The sequence below is a fragment of the Mirounga leonina genome, unplaced genomic scaffold (assembly GCF_011800145.1).
Source record: "Mirounga leonina isolate KUSES-001 unplaced genomic scaffold, KU_Mleo_1.0 Mir_101414, whole genome shotgun sequence".
Taxonomy (NCBI): domain Eukaryota; kingdom Metazoa; phylum Chordata; class Mammalia; order Carnivora; family Phocidae; genus Mirounga; species Mirounga leonina.
The window spans coordinates 2002942-2024978 of record NW_023270121.1 but is presented as its reverse complement, the minus strand read 5'-3'; the positions used below and the strand labels follow the sequence as shown (position 1 = coordinate 2024978).

Genomic DNA, 22037 nt, shown 5'->3' with positions numbered 1-22037 from the left:
TGCTAGGTGATGAAATTAGAGTTCTTTTTAATTTTATTCTTCATACTTTTCTGAAATTTCTAAGATTTCTGTGACATATATTACCTCTTATAATCAGAAACTAACAACAGATATTTCTTAAGAATGAATACAGAATGCACTAGAAGAAATACGTGATACAACAGAGGTGTAGCTAAGGGGACAATGGCAACCATATTGCAATAGAAATGTATCAAATCAATATGTTGTATACCTTAAATTTATACAATTGTATATTCGATTATATCTCAATTTAAAAGGTGGATACAGAACGGAATACAGTACAGCAAGAAAATAAACTATAACTCCATGCCACAGCATAGATGACTCTTAAAAACAGTATGTTTAGGGGCGCCTGGGTGGCTCAGTCATTAAGCGTCTGCCTTCGGCTCAGGTCATGATCCCGGGGTCCTGGGATCGAGCCCCGCATCGGGCTCCCTGCTCGGTGGGAAGCCTGCTTCTCCCTTTCCCACTCCCCTTGCTTGTGTTCCCTCTCTCGCTGTGTCTCTCTGTGTCAAATAAATAAATAAAATCTTTAAAAAAACAAAGTATGTTTAGTGAAAAAAAAAAACAGATACAAAAAGAGTACTGTAATGTATAATACCATTTATATGAATTTCAAAAAGGACCAAACTAATCAGTGGTATTACAAGTCAGGACAGTGGTTACCTAAAGGGGAAGGATGAGATAGTGGCCAGAAGGGGTCATTGAGTGTGCCTTCTGGGATGCTGGTAGAGTTCTGTTTCTTGATCTCAGTACTGATTACAGATATGGAAGCAGTTTATGGAAATTCCCCAAGCTGTATGCTTTTGATTTGTGTACTCTTCTCTATATTTCAAAAAAAATTAATTAAAATTATAATATAGGGGTGCCTGGGTGGCTCAGTCGGTTAAGTATCTGCCTTCAGCTCAGGTCATGATCCTGGGGTCCTGGGGTTGAGCCCCATGTCGGGCTCCCTGCTCAACGGGGAGTCTGCTTCTCCCTCTCCCTCTGCCTCTCCCTCTGCTTGTGCTCTCTCTCTCTGTTAAACAAATAAATAAAATCTTTAAAAAAATTATAATATAAATCCTGCTTATCTGGTTTTGATTTCTCTAAGCCCCTTACAGGGGACTTTCTGGGTCTTCCAGAGAACCAAGATTCCCACCCCAAATGTCCACATTTCTCTCTACCTTGTGGCATAAACAGACCCATTTCATACTAAATAGACGTCCCAGTGTCAGAGTCATTCTTCTGGCTATAGGGAGGACTGCACCCCTTTCTGTCTGGGTAGCCCGAAGATACATGATAATGCTTAAGGATCAAGTTGCACCGAAAAGAAAGGTTGTCAATTGCAGAGTGGAATTTAAAGCAATTGAAAGATTTTACTTCCCTGCTGACCATGTTGCTAAACTTCATAGGCCTTTATGGAAGATGTCAAGTCTCGGGGCCCCTATATCTACTCTGTGCTGGAGTCAGCTCAGGCCTTCCTGTCCCAGCACCCATTTGAGGAATTAGAGGAACCTCGTTCTGAGAGCAAAGGTGGGTGGTCTTCCTCTCTTTTGCTTTCTTCTTAGCTATGAACTGCTAAACACCTTCCTGCCTTCCCCAAACTCATTTTCTCAGCTGTTATCTAGGAGGCTAATTTTCTCTTAGGGGTCCAAAGTTGGGAAGAAGCAAGATTCACATTGCTGGCAAAAGCAAAGAGAACAGAACCTGGAAGTAGGGGAGATCAACGTGTGGCCCAAAGCTGTATGTGGCTCTGTGGGGCATCATGTGTGGCCTTCTAATGAGATATAAAAAGGAAAAAACACAAAAGGCTCGAACACATTGAGCTGACTCAGTGAATAAAAGTAGTAGTAGTATGTCCTTTAAAAACGTACTGCTTCATTCCAACATAGAGAGACATGCAGTGATGCTCTGATCAATTAAAAAAAAAAATCTTTCTAAAATCTAAAAAGCTAGGAGAAAAATTTATCATGGGTCTTTGCTACTGACCCTGGTGAACTCTGGTCCCTTTCCTCAGTAGAAGTAGGCCACTCTAGGTTTAGGTTCAAATAAGGTAACATCGGGGGATTCATGGTGATTCGGTCTGAGAGGTAGCTCAGCAGGTCCTCTCCTCCAGGAAGTCTTTGCCTTTCAAGACTGGCTATGAATAGCCTGGAAGGACCCTTTGTTAATTGAGCCCTTTGGTAAAGCTGTTGACTCGCTCAGTTTACTTTCAGCCCCTCAGTAGGAGGCCAGTAGTCAATTTACTGCCCAGTGGGCCTCAGATAGGACCAGCCTGGAGTTTTGGGGGTCTGAATCTACTCCTGAGGGGAAATCTGGGGGAGGAAGAAGAAACCCCCAATTTAGGTGCCTCGGTGGAAAAGCTAGGCAAGTTATGCTAACCTCTCCTGGGCATAAAATGCCTCCTTCCTTTGGATGGAAGTGGGCAGCAGACACTAAAGCAAAATAGTGCTCTAGCGTCATGTGAATAGGACTCTGGATGATTTACCTCACGGCACCTCTTAAAATACTTTACCTTGCCCATTTTTTGAGAATATGAGGAAATCCTCATAGTAGGGCAAAAGTAACAATATGGTCTCTTGACTGTGGTGGGGGATCCATGAACCTACACGTGTGATAAATCGCATAGTGCTAAACACACACACACACACACACACACATTTTACAAAGGTCTATCTTTGTCCCTGTCTTTCCCTGGGCTGCCCCTGCCAGGTTGGCCTGACCTGGCTTCCTGCTTGCTCTTACAGATACCTCTCCCAGACAGCGGATCCAGAACCTTAGCCGCTTTGTGTGGAAGCAGGCAACAGTGGCCAGTGAACTATGGGAGAAGCTGACAGCCCGCTGTGTGGACCAGCACCGCCATATTGAGCGCACTCTGGAGCAGCTGTTGGAGATCCAAGGGGCAATGGAGGAATTAAGCAATACTCTGACCCAGGCTGAGGGAGTCCGAGCCACATGGGAGCCCATTGGGGATCTCTTCATTGATTCACTCCCTGAGCACATCCAGGCTATTAAGGTATGCAGGCACCTAACCTGGCTATGGCCCACCCTGAGACCTGACACTCCTCCCAGTCCCTGCTACTGAAGCTTCACTGTTGGCCCAGACTGTAACTGAGCTTTCCCAGTTTATGTGCTGGCTTTGGCGGCTGGTTTAGCTGGAGTCTCCTCTGTCCTCCCACTGTCTTCTCTTCCCCTGGCGTTTTCTGAGAGTGGGAAAGGAAGAGAATAAGGACAGTGGCCCCCCACACCTGAATCCAAATGGCTTAATAGCAAGCACCTGTGTCGTGCTCTTGGTCGTGAAGAGGGAGGAGTTGAGGTGAATGACTAATGGTTCCTCTTTCCCACTCTCTGTTTGCTGTGGGACTTGGGTTCTGGTTCTGTAGCTGTTCAAAGAAGAGTTCTCCCCCATGAAAGATGGAGTGAAATTGGTGAATGATCTGGCCCACCAACTCGCCATTTCTGATGTACACTTGTCAATGGAGAATTCCCGAGCCCTGGAGCAGATCAATGTCCGGTGGAAACAGCTACAGGTAGAAGAGAAGCCTGGAGTGAGCCATAGGGAAGAGCTTTGATATAACTAGGCTTGGGGGAAATCTTCATGCCAAAAGAAAGTGAAGGGGCATTAAAGTGGGACCTACATGGGAAAAGAATAGCAGAGAATTTCAGGCCAGGGAACAGTCTTCTCAACCTCTAGGCTGCAGGGAGTAATTGAAAAATGAAGATCTGAGAGGGACCTGTCTAAATGTAGGCATTCAGGGTGGACAGGGGCAGATGAAGAGTGACTATGGCCTGGAATTAAGGATGCTTTTCTCTGACCCTTGGGAGTGATGTGGAAGGGCTAGGAGTTGGGCAGCTGTGGGAGGAGCTAGCCTGTAAAGGACTTCACAAAGATTTCCAGAGGCACCTGGAAATCCCACACTAAATATCTGGAATGAATTCACTGACTTTCTGCCTCTTTCCACAGGTGTCAGTTGGTGAGAGGCTTAAGCAGCTCCAGGATGCCCACCGGGACTTCGGGCCTGGGTCACAACACTTCCTGTCCTGTACGTGAGACAAACTAGACTTCACTTAGCAGAACCTCAGATACCTTCCAAGAGAGTCTGCTCTCGTCCCTTGGGGACCTGGTGGGAGCCCAGGATATCATGGCATCCAAGAAGCAGTAAGGATAAAGCAGCGGTTGAAAGGACAGGCTCTCACGTCGGAGAGGCCAGGGTCTGAGTCACTGCTCCTTGACTTCATAGTTGGGCAAGCTTGAAAAAAATAGCTTAACCTTTCTGGCCATCAATCTTCCCCATATATAAAAAGAGGAGAAAATATTACCTAACTCACAGGGTTACGGAAGTCAAATAGCTTCATTTTTTCAACACTGATTGAGGATCTGATGTGGGCCCAGTAGTGTTTCAGGCACTGAAGCCGCCTCAGTGAATGAAACAGACAAAAGCCTTTAGACTTGCTGAGCTTATCCACTAGTAGGGGAAGCCAGAACGTAAACAAATAAGTACAATATATATAAGGTAAACTGGTGACCAGTGCTGTGGTAGAAGGTAAAGCAGGGAAAGCATGAAAAGGCAGTGCTGGACTTGATGAGGGAGGCATTGCAATTTTCAATAGGATGGTCAGGAAAGACCTCACTGAGAGCAGGGCAATTGAGTAGCACCCTCAAGGAGATGAGGCCATGAGCCCCGTGGATAGCTGAGGTCAGAGCACACCAGGCAGAGGGAACAGCAGCTTCTAGGACCTTAAGGCAGGGGCATGCCTGAGGAACAAGAAGGAGGCTAGTGTACAAGTAAGAAGGAGAGGAGAAAATGGGAGATCAAAGGGTAGGAGACCAGAGCACCGAGGACCCTTGTAGGGCATGGTCAGACCTTGGGATTTAACTCTAAATGGAATGGAGAGCCTTTGGAGGGGTTTGGGCAGAAAGATGACACGAGCTGACAGAGTCAGAGTGTTGGGGGGCAAGAGCGGGAGCAGGAAGACCTGTTAGGGAGCATATTGTAATCATCCAGGTGAGGGATTATGGTGACCCAAGTCGGAGTGGCGGCAGTGGAGATGGTGAGAATGTCCGGATATGAAAATCAGCTATGTACACAAAGCACTTAGCAGAGTCTCTGGCTCATAGTAGGAACTCAATAAACATTAATGGCGGGTAGAACTCTTGCTCTTATGATCACTGGCATGTAGCTGTACCTCCCGTGGGCTCTTATACCCAGGGAAACTGCGGTGAGGTTGGCCAAGTCATGAAGCCTCTCCTCAAACATCTGGAAGATAAAGACATGGAGCAGAGAAGGGCATCCTTTTCCAGAATTCCTCGCCAGAGAGAAATGGGCAATACCATTCCCTATTGCCCCACAGGACCGAGAAGCTTGACCTTGTGGGGGAAGGGGCTTGAGGGTCCCCTTCATATCCACAACAGCCGAAAGGGTAGAAATGGCAGGCTGCTCAAGGAAGAGTTCGTCAGGGTGGCTGAAACATGAGGGTATCAGTGACAATTTCTTCTTCCCTTGCCCTAACATCAGGGAGAGAAGTGCGTTCATCAGTTTTTGTCCCACCTTCAGGGGCTGTTAAGAGCTGGCAGGGCGAGTCAGGAATCCCCTTTTGGGCTTGACCGCCTGCTCAGGAGGATAGAGCAGGGGAGTCCCCAGGGGTCTGAAGAGCATAAGTGGCCAACTTCTTTCTCTCTCTTCTCTTTTATCAGCCTCTGTGCAGGTTCCCTGGGAAAGAGCAATTTCACCCAATAAAGTTCCCTACTACATCAAGTGAGTGACCATCTGAATTAGAAGCGGGTCATTCACCTGCCCACCCCCCCTCCCTTGCCTGTCTTTTTTTCTCCCTGTCCCTCCTTATCTGTTGGAATTCCTCCATCCAGTCCAGTTTTTCCTCCTACTCATCTCAAGAGCTCAAGATTCTACCTGGGTAAAGGTGAACGCTTGTGCTTTGGGATCTTCATGGTTCACCCTGGGATCCTGAAGCTCCTTGCATCCAACCTATCACTGAGTGATGCACACATGTGTGTGGGGGCGTGGGGGGGTGGCATGGACCCTGGTATTATTGATGCTTCTGTTTGTAGCCACCAGGCTCAGACCACTTGCTGGGACCATCCCAAGATGACAGAATTATACCAAACCCTGGGTAAGAATTCGGGATTCCTGTATAGGGTGGAGATCTATACAGCTGTCTTTTTCCTATAAGAACAGAAGGGAAATCCATTCAACAAGCAGGTGGGGGCAGAAGTGAGTGCCTTCTCGTTTCTCCAGCAGCCTTCCTTCCTTTCCCCTCTGCACCCCCACCCTCAACTAGAGGCTCTACATTCCTCCTGGACCATTTTACTATCACATTAGGGACTTAAGCTTAGAGATGTGAACAAGCTCTGCTTTGAAAGACACTGTCCAGGCTATGATGAGTGTGACTTTCATGTGCCTTAGTGTTGGCTACTAAGAGAGAGTCATCATTAGGTTGCAAATATTGTCCATGTTGATGCATGTAAATATTGTTCATTCATTCTCCCTGCCATAGAATGTTCCATTATATATACCACAGTTTCTTCATCCAGTCTACTGTTGATGGACTTTTGGGTTGTTTATCATTTGGAACTCATAAAGGACAGTGCTGTTAAAGAGCTCTTGAAGACACGTTCTGTGCATGTCTTTCAGTCTACAGGTCTAACATCATTTCAGTGCATCGTGAATAGACTAGGAAATTTGAAAGTGCAACAGATCCTTAGCAAGAGTCCTATTTGCTCGGTATTTGTTATGTTTTTACTTTACCAAATCTAGCAAGGCACTGTTTCCTGAAATGTTTCGTTCAGTTATTTATACATGCACACATGGGTGTCCATATTGGACCGTGATGCCAAATGAATTTCTTACCATGTGTCTTAGTCAATAAATGTTTGAAAATCACTGCTGTAGGGATACACAGCCAGCAGGTTGCAGGATACATGACTGTTCAATTTTAAGAGGTAATGCCAAGTTGTTTTCTGAGGTGATTGTATCAGTTCATGCTTCCACCAGCCCTCCTCATTTATCCACGTCTTTTCTGACACCTGCTATTGTCAGACTTTAATCTCTTGCCAAGCTGGTGGGTGTGATACGGTATCTTCTGGTGGTTTTAATGTGCATTTCCCCGATCTGAGTGTGGCTCTTTCCATTCTTTGCAGCTGATCTGAACAACATTAAGTTTTCAGCTTACCGCACTGCCATGAAGCTACGCAGAGTCCAGAAGGCACTGCGTTGTAAGTTTCCCCTCACATCTCTCCATGACCTTCACCCCCACTCCCACTCTTCCTCATCTGTTTCCTGTTCTCCATTTTTATCCCACCTCAGGCCCGGGGTGTTGATTGGCTTGGTGGGAATTCTCCAAAGGCTGGGAGATGCTGGCTGTGGGTACCTGCTCTTTCCAGGCACCCCTGATGGCTCCAAACCTTGGACTGGGATACTTCTGGCCACAAAATAGTTGCTTGACTCTCCATGTTGGGCAGGGAAGGGACAAGGAGGAGGAGGATTATGGTTATTTTGGAAACAAGTCTGGGGTTTGGGGACAATGGAAGGCGCCTGGAAATGGGACTTGACCCCTTAGGAGTTCATACAACAAAGGAGGTGAATTTACTCACCTCCTACCATCTTCTTGAAACTGATGTCAAAGAATGTAGGGGTATATACACATTTTAGGTTAATTTAGGGGGCCTTTCGCTGCCATCCCCCTCTTTGGGATAAGGGTCTTGGTGAAGGGCAATCTTGTATCCTACTTAAAAATGGTGGGTCTGGAGATGGAGTCAAATTTGGTGATGGTGGTGTGTTAACTCCTTGACTAGTCTTGGAGTTCTACTTTTGGCTATCCTTTCCCCCTGTCTCTTTTCCTTCCCAGTGGACCTGGTAACTTTAACCACAGCCCTGGAGATCTTCAATGAGCATGATCTGCAGGCCAGTGAGCATGTGATGGATGTGGTAGAGGTCATTCACTGCCTGACGGCCTTATATGAACGGCTGGAGGAAGAAAGAGGCATCCTGGTCAACGTGCCACTCTGTGTGGACATGAGCCTCAACTGGCTCCTCAATGTTTTTGATAGGTGAGGGCTTGTACCCCTGGAAGCCTCCAGGATGAAATCCAATGGGACATCAGAAGTGGGCATGGTGAGAAGGGCTTGCTCCCACAGTGGACTCAGACTTAGTTCAGCTTGGGGCATGGTTGGCACAGAGCCCTGCTGGGATCAACTCTGTGAGGGGAATTAATGCCAAGATGTTAACTCGTTCCGTATAGTCATGTTCTCAGTCTCTTCTCTTAAACCTAGTGGTCGCAGTGGGAAGATGCGGGCATTGTCCTTTAAGACCGGCATTGCATGCCTGTGTGGCACGGAAGTGAAGGAAAAATTGCAGTGTGAGTACAGCTCCAAAGTCTGGAGTGGAGTTGGGTGGAGGGAGAGGTGTAGTGGGAGGAGGAAGGGTGAAAATAAGCAGAAGGTAGGTCTTATGACTAGTCAGCAGAGTACAACTCGGGCTACATTATAATGGTGGTCCAGGCTATGCAAAGAACGCACAACAGCCAAAGGCTAAGATGGGTCTAAGGCCTGTTACTATTTCCAGTGTCACTCCAAGGGGGTTGGCTTCTTCTTATCTAATGTAATTAGTTGACCAAGTTCTGAGTTGGCATCCTGGGGTATCCAAGGGTCCGACTTCCTAGTGCCCTTCTCCTGTGGCCTATCGGGCTTAGCCCTCTCCCAGTCTGAAGCTCAAGCCATGTCACACATTCTACTGGAGACTTCCCATGTGATTGCACGGGGCGGGCAGGGGGCGCACACTAATCCCCATCGGGATTATTATTGGGAGGTGAATAGTAGGTACGCCTGTAGTTTTTAACCTCTCTGGTTTCTAGTACCTTTGCTTTTCCCTCCATCCTCCATCTTCTCTACAGCATTTTGTGCTTTTCTGTGCTAAGTGCGGTGAGTACAAGGTGCAAGTAGACACGGTCCCTGCTCAAGTTGTTGACGGTCCAGAGGTGGTGATGGAAGTCCACAGAAAGCATTTTTGAAAGTGCTAATTAGAATAATCTGAATGGCAAAGGGTATGTGCTATATCAGATCACAGAAGAGGGATGACAGGGGTCTGGGAAAGCTTTGCAGGGAAGGAGACAGAGCAAAGCAAGGTCATAGCAATGATATTATTGATTTCTCCCAACATCCCTTTGAGAAGGACTGGGCAGGGATTATTTCTCCTAAGTTTACAAGTAAGGGAACTGCAGCAGAGAGAGGTTCCTCACTTACCCAAGGTCCTCCAAGCTAGTCAGTAATGGATCCAGAACTAAAACTCAGGCCATCTGCCTTCTACTTCTGAGTATTTTCTAAGCCATAGGCGATGTATGAAACAGACAAGAACCTTTGAAGGAGCTTTTCTAAGGTTGGGGTAGGATGGGGGTAGTTCGCACAGGGCAGATAGAGCCCCGATTCAAATATAAGTACCATAGTCTATTCCACAATCACTTAGAGGTAATTCTTAGATGATCATCTCCTGTCTGCGGATTATCCGTGCCAGTGTTTCTTTCCATTTGAGTGGAGAGTTGAGAGCTTACTGCAGTGTCAGGCTCCGTGAGCTACATGAGCAGGAGGGGACTCATGTTCAGGCACCCCTAAACCCCATGCCCCTTCATCTTGCTTCTTGAGTCTGTTTTCCCAGCAGTGTCATATCTGTGTCTGGCATTGGTCTCACATGCAACCTGCTCTCTGTCTACATCTCTCTCTCTCTCCCTCTGTTTCTGATGTGCCCTCTCTCTCCCTCTCTCTGTGTCTTTTTCTCTCTGAACTCAGAGAATGCTCTTTTTAGAACTCATGGGCTTCTAGAAGGTCAGGGATGGACCTTTAAGTATTCCAGTTTCGAAAGTCATTAGCTAAGTCGATGTGCTCTTTCCCTGTCTTCCTTTTCTGCTCCTTCTCCTTACACCATTCTCTGGCCATTCCTGCTTCGGGGTGGGCCATGACTTATGGTGTGGCCCACAGACCTCTTCAGCCAAGTAGCCAACTCAGGCAGCCAGTGTGACCAGCGCCACCTCGGCGTCCTGCTTCACGAGGCCATTCAGGTGCCCCGTCAGCTGGGGGAAGTGGCAGCCTTTGGGGGCAGCAATGTGGAGCCCAGTGTCCGTAGTTGCTTCCGTTTTGTGAGTATGGAACTGGGGAAGGATGATGAGAGGGAGGGTGGGAGGAAGGGAGGGAGAACTAAGAGTGAGGTTTCCGATCTGAACTACTCAGATGTACGGGAGTTTGCTCAGATGGAATAACAAAGCAGAAGGTTCTCTGGGCTTTTAAGGCCAGAGTCCTGCGGGGGCGGGGAGTGATGCCAGCTCAACTAGCAGAAGGTGGACACCTCTGTAGAATAGGCCATAGGCCAGCCCAGGTCTTGCTGGCTCTCCTGCCCCTCTGCAGGCTGCCAATCTGGGGACAAGGGCCTCAGTCATTGTCATTGGGTTTCTTGTTTCCCTAGAGCACTGGGAAGCCAGTCATTGAAGCTTCACAGTTCCTCGAGTGGGTCAACTTGGAGCCCCAGTCCATGGTGTGGCTAGCTGTTCTGCATCGGGTCACCATTGCTGAGCAAGTGAAGCATCAGACCAAGTGCTCTATCTGTAGGCAGTGCCCCATCAAGGGCTTCAGGTAAGGAAGGCAACACCTGCTGGACTGATAATAATAAAGGGGCCACGTTACATATAGAAGCACATATTATGAAACAACGTATTCCGTAATTATATAATTACAGCTCATCTACAGCACACTGTTCTATGTTGTTTTAATCCTTTCCACTGCAGAATGTTCGACGTTTTAAAAAAATCGGCAATGGTGAAATACTTTCTTTTCTTTTCGTCTATATTACAAAGTAGTCCAGACCTACCAAGAATGTATAGAAAAGTGAAAAGGGGGTGGGGTGGGGGTGGGGAAACAGCACAGAGAGGGAAGTAGTTTGTTCATTGTGTCCCAGGGAACGTTAAGTAGAACCCAGAAGCCCCAGCATCCTGACATATAAGAACACTTCTGTACCAAATGATATGCTGGCAAATGGTTCACAAGGGACTCCCCAGAAAGCAAGAGAAACAAACAGAAACCCAAACCTGATTTGTAGTATTTGCTAATTTCCATGACGTAAATACTCTCACCGTGGCTGATGTCCAGCTACCCACAAGAGGTTGAGAAGAGATGCATTGGTTGGATACTATTTTTTAAAGATTTTATTTATTATTTGTCAGAGAGAGAGTGAGAGAGAGAGAGGGAGTGAGCACAAGCAGGGGAGAAGCAGGCAGAGGGAGAAGCAGACTCCCTGCTGAGCAAGGAGCCTGATGTGGGACTCCATCCCAGGACCCTGAGATCATGACCTGAGCTGAAGGCAAATGCTTAACCGACTGAGCCACCCAGGCATCGTCCCTGGTTGTATACTGTTGACAGCATTTCCACATTACAGATACGATAGACTGAACCTCAAGAGCATAGATAATAGAAAAATAATCAGGAGGTGATGAGTTCTGAGTAATTGTTACCTTTGTTTTTAATATCATTTACTTAATTGTGAGTTTATATATATTTTTTGTAATGGTTGTATTTAACAACTGGCTTGGAAAAAATCCCTGAAATTTTAACAACTGGCTCTCATGAGCTGGTTTGAGCCAGCTCTAGCCCGCAGAATTGTGCACCCACCACCAAGGCGAAGAAAGAAAGCACGATCGCAATACATTTAAAGTTTCCCTGGTTACATCCCCCTTCTCCTCCCACTACCCTGAATTTGGCTTTCATCATAAAATGCTCAAGTTTTCAACTTTTGAAAGCATGAAGGCACTCTCTTTACAAAGGCCCCGCTTTTTTTTTTTTTTTTTTAAGATTTTATTTATTTATTTGACAGAGAGAGACACAGTGAGAGAGGGAACACAAGCAGGGGGAGTGGGAGAGGGAGAAGCAGGCTTCCCGTGGAGCAGGGAGCCCGATGTGGGGCTCGATCCCAGGACCCTGGGATCATGACCTGAGCCAAAGGCAGGCGCTTAACGACTGAGCCACCCAGGTGCCCCTAAAGGCCCTGCTTTTTATAAGCAAATGAGGCACGCAGGTGGCATGTGACTTGCCCAAGTTCACACAGTTGGTGAGTGTAGATCCAGGACTAGATGTTGGCTCCTCTGACTTCCGTAAGTCTAGGCATTTCACCTTTCTGTACTACTAGGTCTGGGCAGTTCAGCCAGGCTTTGGACCTGGATCTGAAGGGCTAGTCAATATTCAGTAATAATAGAATTATTATTATACTTATTTATTATTATTTTTTTTTTAGAGAGAGAACATGAGCAGTGGCGGGGGCGGGGCAGAGGGAGAGGGAGAGGGAGAGAGAGAATCTTTAAGCAGGCTGACGCCTGAGCGGAGCCCAGAGCGGAGCCTGACTCGGGGCTCAATCTCACAACCCCGAGATCCTGACCTGAGTCAAAATCAAGAGTCGGACGCTTAACTGACTGAGCCACCCAGGCACTCCGAGTTATTATTATAAACAAGTTTTGGAAATAACTTAGCCAACTTGCCCAAGGCTGGTAGAATAAGAGCCTTCGTATTGGAAGTGTAACTTCTCCAACGTAGATGGTGTTACCTGTGAGATGGGACCCTTCGGAGACATCTTCGTTTAGAAAGCTATTTGCGGGGCGCCTGGGTGGCTCAGTCGGTTAAACGTCTGTCTTTGGCTCGGATCATGATCCCAGGGTCCTGGGATCGGGCCCCGCACGGGCTCCTTGCTCAGCGGGGAGCTGGCTTCTCCCTTGCCTGCCGCTCCCCCTGCTTGTGCTCTCTCTCTCTGTGTGTCAAATAAATAAATAAAATCTTTTAAAAAATGTAAAAGAAAGAAAGAAAAAAAAAGAATAAGGCTAGTCATCTAGTGAGGATGCAGCCACTGTTACGTATGGGAGGTTGAGCCCATTATGACTCCATGCCTCGCCCCCTTCTAACGTGTGTGTATATCTGGAAGTTAGGGAAATGGGGAGGTCACTACGGTCCGCTGGATTCTCTGTCCTACCACCTCTCCTCTCCCCAAGGTACCGGAGTCTGAAACAATTTAACGTGGACATCTGCCAGACCTGCTTCCTGACAGGCAGGGCCAGCAAAGGCAACAAGCTTCACTACCCCATCATGGAGTATTACACACCGGTACGGAGCCTCTGGGCGGAGCAGGACGGGGAGGCAGCAGTCAGCTTCTAGGCCCTTGATCCGCTTGGCCGAGCATGGACTAGCTATATTCTGTTCTCCTTTGGGGAGCATTCTCCCAGCAGTCCTGGTGATTCACCAGTTTGGGGGATTCCTGGCTATAGCAGCCCAGGACACTCATGGCCATTTAAAAGGCATTTACTATTTTCCTGCAGAGCAAAGTCTCAGGAAAAAAAAAGTAGAGAGAGCAAGACAGTTCCAGGCAACTGGCCTTCCTTCCATTGCTCACTTTAATTTTTCCTGCCTAGCTTCCTGCATTGCTCCCATCAACCTGGTCTTCACCTGCTACTTTGTCATTTCTTCCATCCCTCCTAGTCAATTCCAAAGTTTGTGCTCTAATCAATTACTCAGTCTCTTGGAGGTAAAAAAAAAAAAAAAAAAAAGAGTATGCTCTTTACCCGGGTCCCCAAATTAACTTGGTTTTCATTGGAGAAGAGATGACGATTTGGAGAGATGGATTATGGGGAACCGCGTTGGAAGGCGGGGAGGTGGGGTGGGAGAGAACATTGGGGGGAGCTGGCAATATGCTTGGGACTTGGGAGTATCTGTGGGGCAGAAAGGGATAAAAGAGCTTGGGGAGTAGAGTCCGCTCAGGGAGCTAAGCTTGGAGTTTTGGGTCCTGAACACAGCAAAGGACAAATTCTGTGAGTGGATTTCAGGAATGCTGACCAACCCGGGCTCAGGTAGCTATGAAGGGCAGAGTTTCACCAGTTTGGGGGATTCCTGGCTATAGCTTTGAGCATTCCTGCAACCTAGTCTTCACCGGCTACTTTGTCATTTCTTCCATTCCCGCTAGTCAAGTTTGTGCTCAAATCAATTAATCAGTCTCTTGGAGGTAAAAAAAAAAAAAAAAGTCCCTCATGTTCTCACTGGATGTGTCACCCAGTGGGAGCAGGGGGCTTGCCTTTATTTTTCTTCTATTATCATTTCAAAATAAACATACAGAGAAAACTGGCTTGAGATGGTAGACTGATAATCCTCTACCTCCTGCTCATCTTCTGCACCCCTAGGATTTATATAAAGATCCTTTAGAAATTAACAAATATATGCTTACTGCAAAAATTCAAATTCCTTAGAGGTGTATAAAGTCAAAAACGAAAGTCCCCCTCTCTCCTCAGCCTCGCCCCCACCTCTCCAGTCCAACTTCCCAGAAGCAACCAGTGTTCACAGTTTGGCAGCATATCCTTCTTGACCTTTTTCTGGGAGTGGAGAGTGGTGGGCATGAACAAGAGTAGATGACTGGTCATGTTCCCTGCTCTAGGGGAGCATCCCCACTTCCCCAGCCTCCCGAAGCCATTAAGATGAGTCCCTCTGCCCTGTCTCCCCCTAGACCACATCCAGTGAGAACATGAGGGACTTTGCTACGACCTTAAAGAACAAATTCCGCTCAAAGCATTACTTCAGCAGACACCCTCAGCGAGGTTATCTGCCTGTGCAGTCGGTGCTGGAGGCTGACTACAGTGAGACGTGAGTACCAGGGGCTGAGCAGAGGGGCTGTGGGCCCTGCCGAGCTGGGGATGGGATGCACTGTGTAGGGGCGGAGGAGTATTCCGAGGCAAACCCCACTAGCAACAGGGAGGGTCAGCTTGGGCCTGACTAGGGAGCTGGCCCGAGAAATAGATTAGAATCCAGTCCCTGCATCCTGTTCCCATCATCTCTTGGCCATCTGCCTAGTTTAGTGGGGGGGGGGGGGGGGGGTGGTGATAAGGAAACAGACTGCTCAGCTGCCCATTCCTTGGTCCTCTGAGTCCGCTGCTTTCTTCTAGGCTGGCTTCTTCCCCGATGTTGCCACACGCCGACACACACTCCCGCATTGAGCATTTTGCCAGCAGGTACCACCAGGTTCGGGGGAGGGAGATTTTAAAGAGTCTAAGGGGGAGGGGGTCTTCAGTCAGGGCAAAGAGAATGGCGTCTAGACCAGAGGGGTGTGCACAGTGGGGTATGTGGCAGCCAGCGAGGCCCAACACTCCAGGGTGGTTGGGGCAGCCCCCCAAAGCTAATGATCCTATTGTGGGATTAGAGTCCTTGAGATGAAAGCAAGCCCCCACATCCTGCTTTCCCTTCTGTTCCTGCTTTTTCTTCTCAGGCTTGCTGAGATGGAAAGTCAGAATTGTTCCTTCTTTAATGACAGCCTGTCCCCAGATGACAGCATGTAAGTTTTCACAGCTGCGTATTTTCCAGAAAGAGTTCTCCTTAGGATCCCTCTGCCACCATTTGGGAAGGAGATATCCTCCGGGAGAGGGATGTGTGGTGGCCAGGGTCCCAGAGGCCCCAAGGAAGGAAGGCTGCTTTCTGGGCACAGTGTTTAGTAATAGAAGCCCTCTATCGACTGACTGAGCCACTGTCTGCCCAGGTCCCTTCCTCTTGCAAGACCCCGTCCTTCCATGCCTAACTCTGAAGGAAGGAGAATATGCCCTCATCTAAAGTTGCAGAAATGAGCCATTATCTCTGCTCAAGGTGCCAAAGCCCCGTCCAGTGCCACACCCTGGGGAGACACCAGGGACTTGACTGAAGTGTGACCAGAGGGATTCCTTGGTGCTGTAGCTCAGAGAAGGGGCCCCTTATCCCTAGGGAGGTCCCTGACAAGCTCAGGGGGCTTAGGAGCTACTGGCCAATGGATGAGGCTGGCCCCGATGGAACTTAGACAGGCAGTGAGCCCCCTGGGCGGGGGGAGGTGAGGAAGCGAAGGAGGACGAGGTCAGGGAACAGCACACACCGGGAAGTGATTTGCTCATTGTTTCCCAGGGGGCTTTAGGTAGAACCCAGAAGCCCCAGCATCCCGAAAACACTCCCTCCTCTACCCTCAACCACGACCTCTGCCACCTTTAAACACCTTTATCCCTCTTAAACCTGAATATATAGGCTTCCCCTCTCTATGTGACTTAGAAGTGAATCTTCCAGCCTATGTCTCCTGGGGCCTGAGCTGGGAGCTGAGAACTCCTGCCCTGAGATGTTTCTTGGTTCACTGCCTGGCCACCTCCTCTTGTCTCCCCACACCCGCGCAGAGATGAGGACCAGTACCTGCTGCGGCACTCCAGCCCCATCACAGACCGGGAGCCAGCCTTTGGACAGCAGGCTCCATGCAGCATGGCCACAGAAAGCAAGGGGGAGCTAGAGAAGATCCTGGCCCACTTAGAGGATGAGAACCGGTGGGTGCGGTGATGGCACAGATCAGTGCGGGTGGGAGAGTCAGACAGTTTAATTTCGAGTCTTGACACTTCCACATCCTAGCTATGTGACTTCTACTCAGTGATCCCCCATTTCCTCATCTATAAAATAAGGATGATGATAATAGTATCTACCTCCTAGGGTCACTTGTGAATTTCCAGTGAAATCAGGCATATAAACACATTAGCCAGTACCTGGCTTATCGTAGGGTTCAATAAATGCTAGCAATTCTAATCATAATTGGAATCCTTTTAACCCAACCCAAATATTTTCAAGTACCCAGTAGATGCAAGCGGAGAGAGTGCAAACACAGAGAATACAGAAGAGAGAATGCATGTCTCTGCCCTCGAGGAACTTTCAGTGTTGGAAATGGAAAGAGGCACTTATCACTCACTGAAAGTAATAAAACAAGAGAAGGGTGACATTGCATGGAGTATGTGAGGACTGGAAGAGGGAAGGTGAAGATTATGAGGATGACATTAATCTCCATAAAGTACGGGTTTTGGTAGGGGCCTGTGTCAAAGGGTCCAAGCCACTTTGGAGGCATTCGATAAAACCCAAAGGATTCCTCAGACCAGTGCTTCTCGGACCTTAGTGTGCATACAAGTCACTTGGGGAGCTGGGTAAAACGCAGATTTTGATCCACAGGTCTGGGGTGGGGCCTGAGTTCTGCATTTTTAACCGGCTCCCAGGGGATGCCCATGTGCTGGCCCCCAGGCTACTTGGAGTGGCAAGTCCTTAGAACAGGGCCGGTCTGCCAAGTGTTCGCTAACTGGTTCAAGACAAGATAAATACAGACATAGAAAGTCAGCTTCTAGAAACCTTTAGAGCAATTTGACATGGCCGTGTGTTCCAGGCACATAATTAGTGGACTTTTCATGGAATCAGCCATAGACCCATTTGCGTGCTGTTGAACTTGTGTGGCAAGTCACGTGTGATGGGAGCTGTGTGCTGGCCCTAGGCATTTGGACCACTTATTGGTCCACAGTGATTGAACCCCCACCTCCCCTGGTTTTCTGCTACGGATGGTTTGAGAAGCACTGCGTTAGATCAGCAGTGGGCAGGCCCGGGGGAAGCACTGGTGAGAGAGCGATTCTGTTTCCTGATGACTCCACAGGGGTGTTCAAAGGGGGCCAAAGAGGAGGGTAGGTGGAGAGAAGAGGCAAGATGGGTGATCTTTTGTTTGTCTTCCGCTGGAATCTAAAAATCTAAACATGGAGTAGGTGAACCTGTGGCCCTAATGCCTCATTTATTTGCAGACTATGTTTCTGCCTGATTCTAAGGTCAGAATTAATCCCTGAAGCAGCACATCAAAGCCCTGAGACCTTTGTTAGATGAAATGTCAGCTCTCTCTGCTGAGGCCCGAGGATGGCAGAGTAAATGACATGTGTGCTGGAGAAGAATGGATATGGCCATTCGAGCCCGAACATGGCTGGGGTGGGGGTGGGGCTGGGAGAGCAAAGGGACCGCACACCACTAGGTAGGAGGGGACATCTGGGACCCAGACAGTCAGTACTTTGTTAGGGCCATAGGTCTTGGCTCCTGTCTCCTTGGCAGGATTCTCCAGGGAGAGCTGAAGCGCTTGAAGTGGCAGCATGAGGAGGCTGCCGAGACCCCCACCCTGGCTGAGGGCTCTGCCGAGGTAGCACAGGACCATCGCAACGAGGAGCTCCTGGCCGAGGCCCGGATCCTTCGGCAGCACAAGAGCCGCCTGGAGACACGCATGCAGATCCTCGAGGACCACAACAAGCAACTGGAGTCTCAGCTGCAGCGCTTAAGGGAGCTGCTCCTGCAGGTGAGGCTGGAGTCGGGGGGAGGACCAGAGCTGCTGACTGCCCCCCCCCCACCTCCTGGACGTGGGGAGCTGGGGAGTGCAGCAAAGGGCAGGAACGAAAGCGCTCCTTGGCGGTGGCTGTTGTTGGATGACTTTCTGAAGAGAACTGGGCTGACGACGATTAGGGAAGGGGACTCGGGAAGGGGCCGGTGTGCTCTTGGCCAAGTCTGAGTGCTCACTTCCCCACGACCCATCTGAATCTGGTATCGAGAGGACGAAGCTCAAAGAATCATCCAAAACATTGATTTCGCTACCGTGATGTTTGCTGGAAAGAAGCAGGTTTGGACATGCTGGGGGAGACAACCATGTTTGCCGGGAAGGGAGCTCTTCGTTCCTGTTTGTCCCTTTCCTCCTTGAGGGGTCGTATATATGGCATGGTGTAGCTCTGGAGTCGGACAGCCCTGGGTTCCAATGTGACTGTGCCAATTCTTGACTGTCAGGTGTTAGGCAAGTTACTTGGCCTCACTTACCCCCAGTTCCCTCATCTGTAAAACAGGGATAATAACATCCCAACTTCGTGGAATTGTGAACCTAAGATGCGATAATGTATTTAAAGAATTTAGCACGATGCCAGGAATGTAGGGAATACTTTGTAAACGTTACCTATTACAGTTGACCCTTGAACAACACAGGTTTGGACCATGTGGGTCCACTTATATGTGGATTTTTAAAAGATTTTGTTTATTTATTTGAGAAAGAGATTGCGTGAGCATGCACGAGGGGGGGGAAGGGGCAGAGGCAGAGGGAGAAGCAGACTCCCTGCTGAGCAGGGAGCCCTATGTGGGGATGTGGGGCTGGATCGCAGGACCCCAGGATCATGACCTGAGCTGAAGGTAGATGCTTAACTGACTGAGCCACCCAGGTGCCCCTATATGCGGATTTTTTACTGTACAGTACTGTAAATGTATTTTCCCTTCCTTATGATTTTCTTTTTCTTTTTTTTTTTTTTTAGAGGGAAAGTGAGGGAGATGGGCAGAAGGAGAGGGAGAGAGAGAGACCCTTAAGCGCAGAGCCCAACTCAGGGCTTGATCTCACAACCTTGAGATCATGACCTGAGCCAAAACCAAGAGTCAGACGCTCAACTGACTGAGCCACCCAGGCGCCCCTTATGATTTTCTTAATAATATTTTCTTTTGCTGACTTTATTGTAAAAATGTAGTATATAATGCATACAAACTATATGTTTGTTTAGTGTTTATGTTACCAGTAAGGCTTCTGGTCGATGGTAGGCTATTAGCAGTTAAGTTTTGGGGGAGTCAAAATTATATGTGGATTTTTGACTGCACGGGGGGGGTCAGTGCCCCTAACCCCCACATTTTTCAAGGGTCAACTGTATAATCACTATATGTACCAGTAATACCACCCCATGCCTCTTCCCCAGATCCTCTGAGGGATAGCCTCTAGATGAATTCCTAAAGGTCTTAACATATATCATGAACTGAGGATCAGGTGTGCAACTCTATATTTTCAGGGAGATCCGGTTTCTAAATAGCTTAATTATAGCTGAGATGGACAGCAAGAGACCTTTAGGTGCAACTGGGAGCCTTTGACACATGTTGAAGGAAGAAGGGTAACTGGTAACTGAATATTCTAAGAAGTTTCTTCAAAGGGGAAGCCACTGTTTGGGGCACTACTGAAAACTTCTTAAAGTCCCAGGGCAAAGGGATGGGCACAAGGTCTCTAAAACCCCTTCTAAGCTCAGGAGTCTGTTAAAGTGAGGTCAGAAAAGCAAAGCCACCTAAGTCATGCCTTACCTCTTGCCAGCCACCCACCGAATCAAATGGCAATGGTTCTGCAGGCTCGTCCCTAGCTTCCTCTCCGCAGCAGTCAGAAGGCAGTCACCCCCAGGAGAAGGGACAGACCACTCCAGATACTGAAGCTGCAGGTAAGTTCCCCCTGGCCCCTCCCAGCCCCTTCCTCCATGGCTTCATCCTGCCCCAGATCTGCCCAAGGTCCTGCTAGGGCTGGACCATGGGTTTCCCCTCGTGGCTTTGAGCTTAGTGTCAGGGATGACTGGCTTATCGACTGAAGCGTTTGCTTGCTTATTCTACACGTGTATATTGAGCACCTCCTATGTTCTAGGCGTTGTGCTGGGAAGACACAAACGCTGTGGGGTTTCGTCCTTCAGCGGGCAGCCTCCCGCCTCAGCCCCTTGGCCTCAGCAGGGAATCCCTAGTTCTCTCCCCAAATCTCTCTTTTCCAACTTAGATGATGTGGGGTCCAAGAGCCACGATGTCAGCCTGTGCTTGGAGGACATTATGGAGAAGCTCCGACACGCCTTCCCCGGTGTGCAAAGCTCTGATGGGACTGCCAACCCCCTGTTGGCCTCTTGATGGAGCCAGATCCCCATCCTATAATCCACAGTCCTCTCCCGGTTCTGGTCCAAGTCTTCCTTCACGCCTTCACCCAACCTTTCTGGTCCCTCCCGGGCCCACATTCCTCAGCCAGAGTTATCTGGGCTCGGGGCAGCAGCAAGGATCTGCCCATGTGTGAAGTGGATGCTTCAGGGCTGGGAGAAGGAGAGGCATGATTCCCCCAACTCTAGAAACGTGCCCTTTAATCCTCAAGTTTGAGACCAGTCCCTTACGTATGTTTCTGTCGCGGTGCAGGCAGATGGGGAGCAGAGAAGCTGCCTTGCAGAACTAAGCAGTGCCCATTGGCCCCTTTCCCTTCTCCATGGCATTATGGAGATAAGGAAGCCGCATGACCCCACGGTTCCAGCATTAGGAACCCACAGGGGTTAGCCCTACTCTCTGGCCCAACTCAGGGAGGCAGAAGGGTATCCCCAAGACACAACCCCCCCCCAAAAAAAAGTGCCCCTGAAAATGTCTGGGCAGCATGTGTCCTATTACTTTAGTTTGACGGCGTCTCTAGCCATCCTGATGCTCCCTAGATGTTGTTTCCCCTTTGAATATCTTCAGTTCCTTCTGCCTCAGGCCTTGGCCGCCCCTGCTTAAGTTCATTCTGATTCTTACTTACACCATACATTTGGAAACATTAAAGAGATACTTATGGGCTTAGTTCCCACCCCACCCCCCACCCCGACCCTCCTCCTTCCTGAAGGCCTCAGCCTCCTGAGACACCAGAAATTGCTCCGGAAATCCAGCCGAAGCCACCCTTCGCTCTTCCGGGTCTGCCCTCACAGCCCTGGGGCAGGGGCAGCTGCTTGCTCAGCAAGGGGGTCTTGCTCTCCTTGGGTGAGGAAGGGGAAGCCACTCACTAGCCTGGAGGAGTGTGACTGCCCAACACTCTTGCAGGCTGTGGCCCTTGTTTCTTTCAGGCGGAATCAGATGAGGCGGCTGATTGTCCCCAGCTAATCACAAGGCAGATGCAAGCGGCAGCCCTAAATAGTGGTCCCTTCCCAGGAACAGCTGGCCACAAATCAGGAAGCTGGCCACTTCCCACCCAGACAACAGCAAGGCCTTCCTTTGCATAAAACTGTTCTTTCCAACTCTGGAAGGTGAACCCGATCCTCAAAGTAAACTAACTCTTGCTAGGCTGCCTAGACCATAATCCCTTTATCCAGAAACCGTTCAGAGTAGATAGCAGGGGGTGGGGGTGGGGCGCGGGGGGAGTGGGCTTGGGGAATTTGAACAGAGTCAGAGCCCACTTAGGCAGCTTTCTGCAAAAGAAGCTTTATAACCCAGAGCCCTGCAGCTGATTTAATTTGCCTAAGTTTATATACATACATATCTGTCCTGCAGAGAGGTACTGTACAGCGGTACTCCCCTGGCCTCACTCACACATTAAATTCTAATACCTCTTAAAGTATTAATGTTCTGCCTTGCTCTTTGTTAGCCCCAGCCTCTGGCTGGACAGAGACATGCAACCTGG

General features: G+C 48.8%; 1 protein-coding gene across 1 annotated transcript in view; it reads left to right on the top strand.

Moving 5' to 3' along the window:
• DRP2 (dystrophin related protein 2) overlaps window positions 1-21233 on the top strand; it is a 29519-nt gene extending 8286 nt beyond the window's left edge. The window contains exons 5-23 of the mRNA XM_035024184.1: window positions 1416-1536; window positions 2751-3019; window positions 3387-3533; window positions 3968-4046; window positions 5699-5759; window positions 6071-6132; window positions 7160-7234; window positions 7867-8068; window positions 8291-8376; window positions 9989-10146; window positions 10470-10636; window positions 13033-13144; window positions 14532-14668; window positions 14968-15033; window positions 15288-15353; window positions 16207-16350; window positions 17927-18164; window positions 19968-20088; window positions 20412-21233. Coding sequence (XP_034880075.1) covers window positions 1416-1536; window positions 2751-3019; window positions 3387-3533; window positions 3968-4046; window positions 5699-5759; window positions 6071-6132; window positions 7160-7234; window positions 7867-8068; window positions 8291-8376; window positions 9989-10146; window positions 10470-10636; window positions 13033-13144; window positions 14532-14668; window positions 14968-15033; window positions 15288-15353; window positions 16207-16350; window positions 17927-18164; window positions 19968-20088; window positions 20412-20536 — 2436 coding nt within the window. The 3' untranslated portion in view covers window positions 20537-21233. The remainder of the gene's footprint in view (window positions 1-1415; window positions 1537-2750; window positions 3020-3386; window positions 3534-3967; window positions 4047-5698; window positions 5760-6070; window positions 6133-7159; window positions 7235-7866; window positions 8069-8290; window positions 8377-9988; window positions 10147-10469; window positions 10637-13032; window positions 13145-14531; window positions 14669-14967; window positions 15034-15287; window positions 15354-16206; window positions 16351-17926; window positions 18165-19967; window positions 20089-20411) is intronic.
• The last annotated feature ends 804 nt before the right edge of the window (window positions 21234-22037 follow it).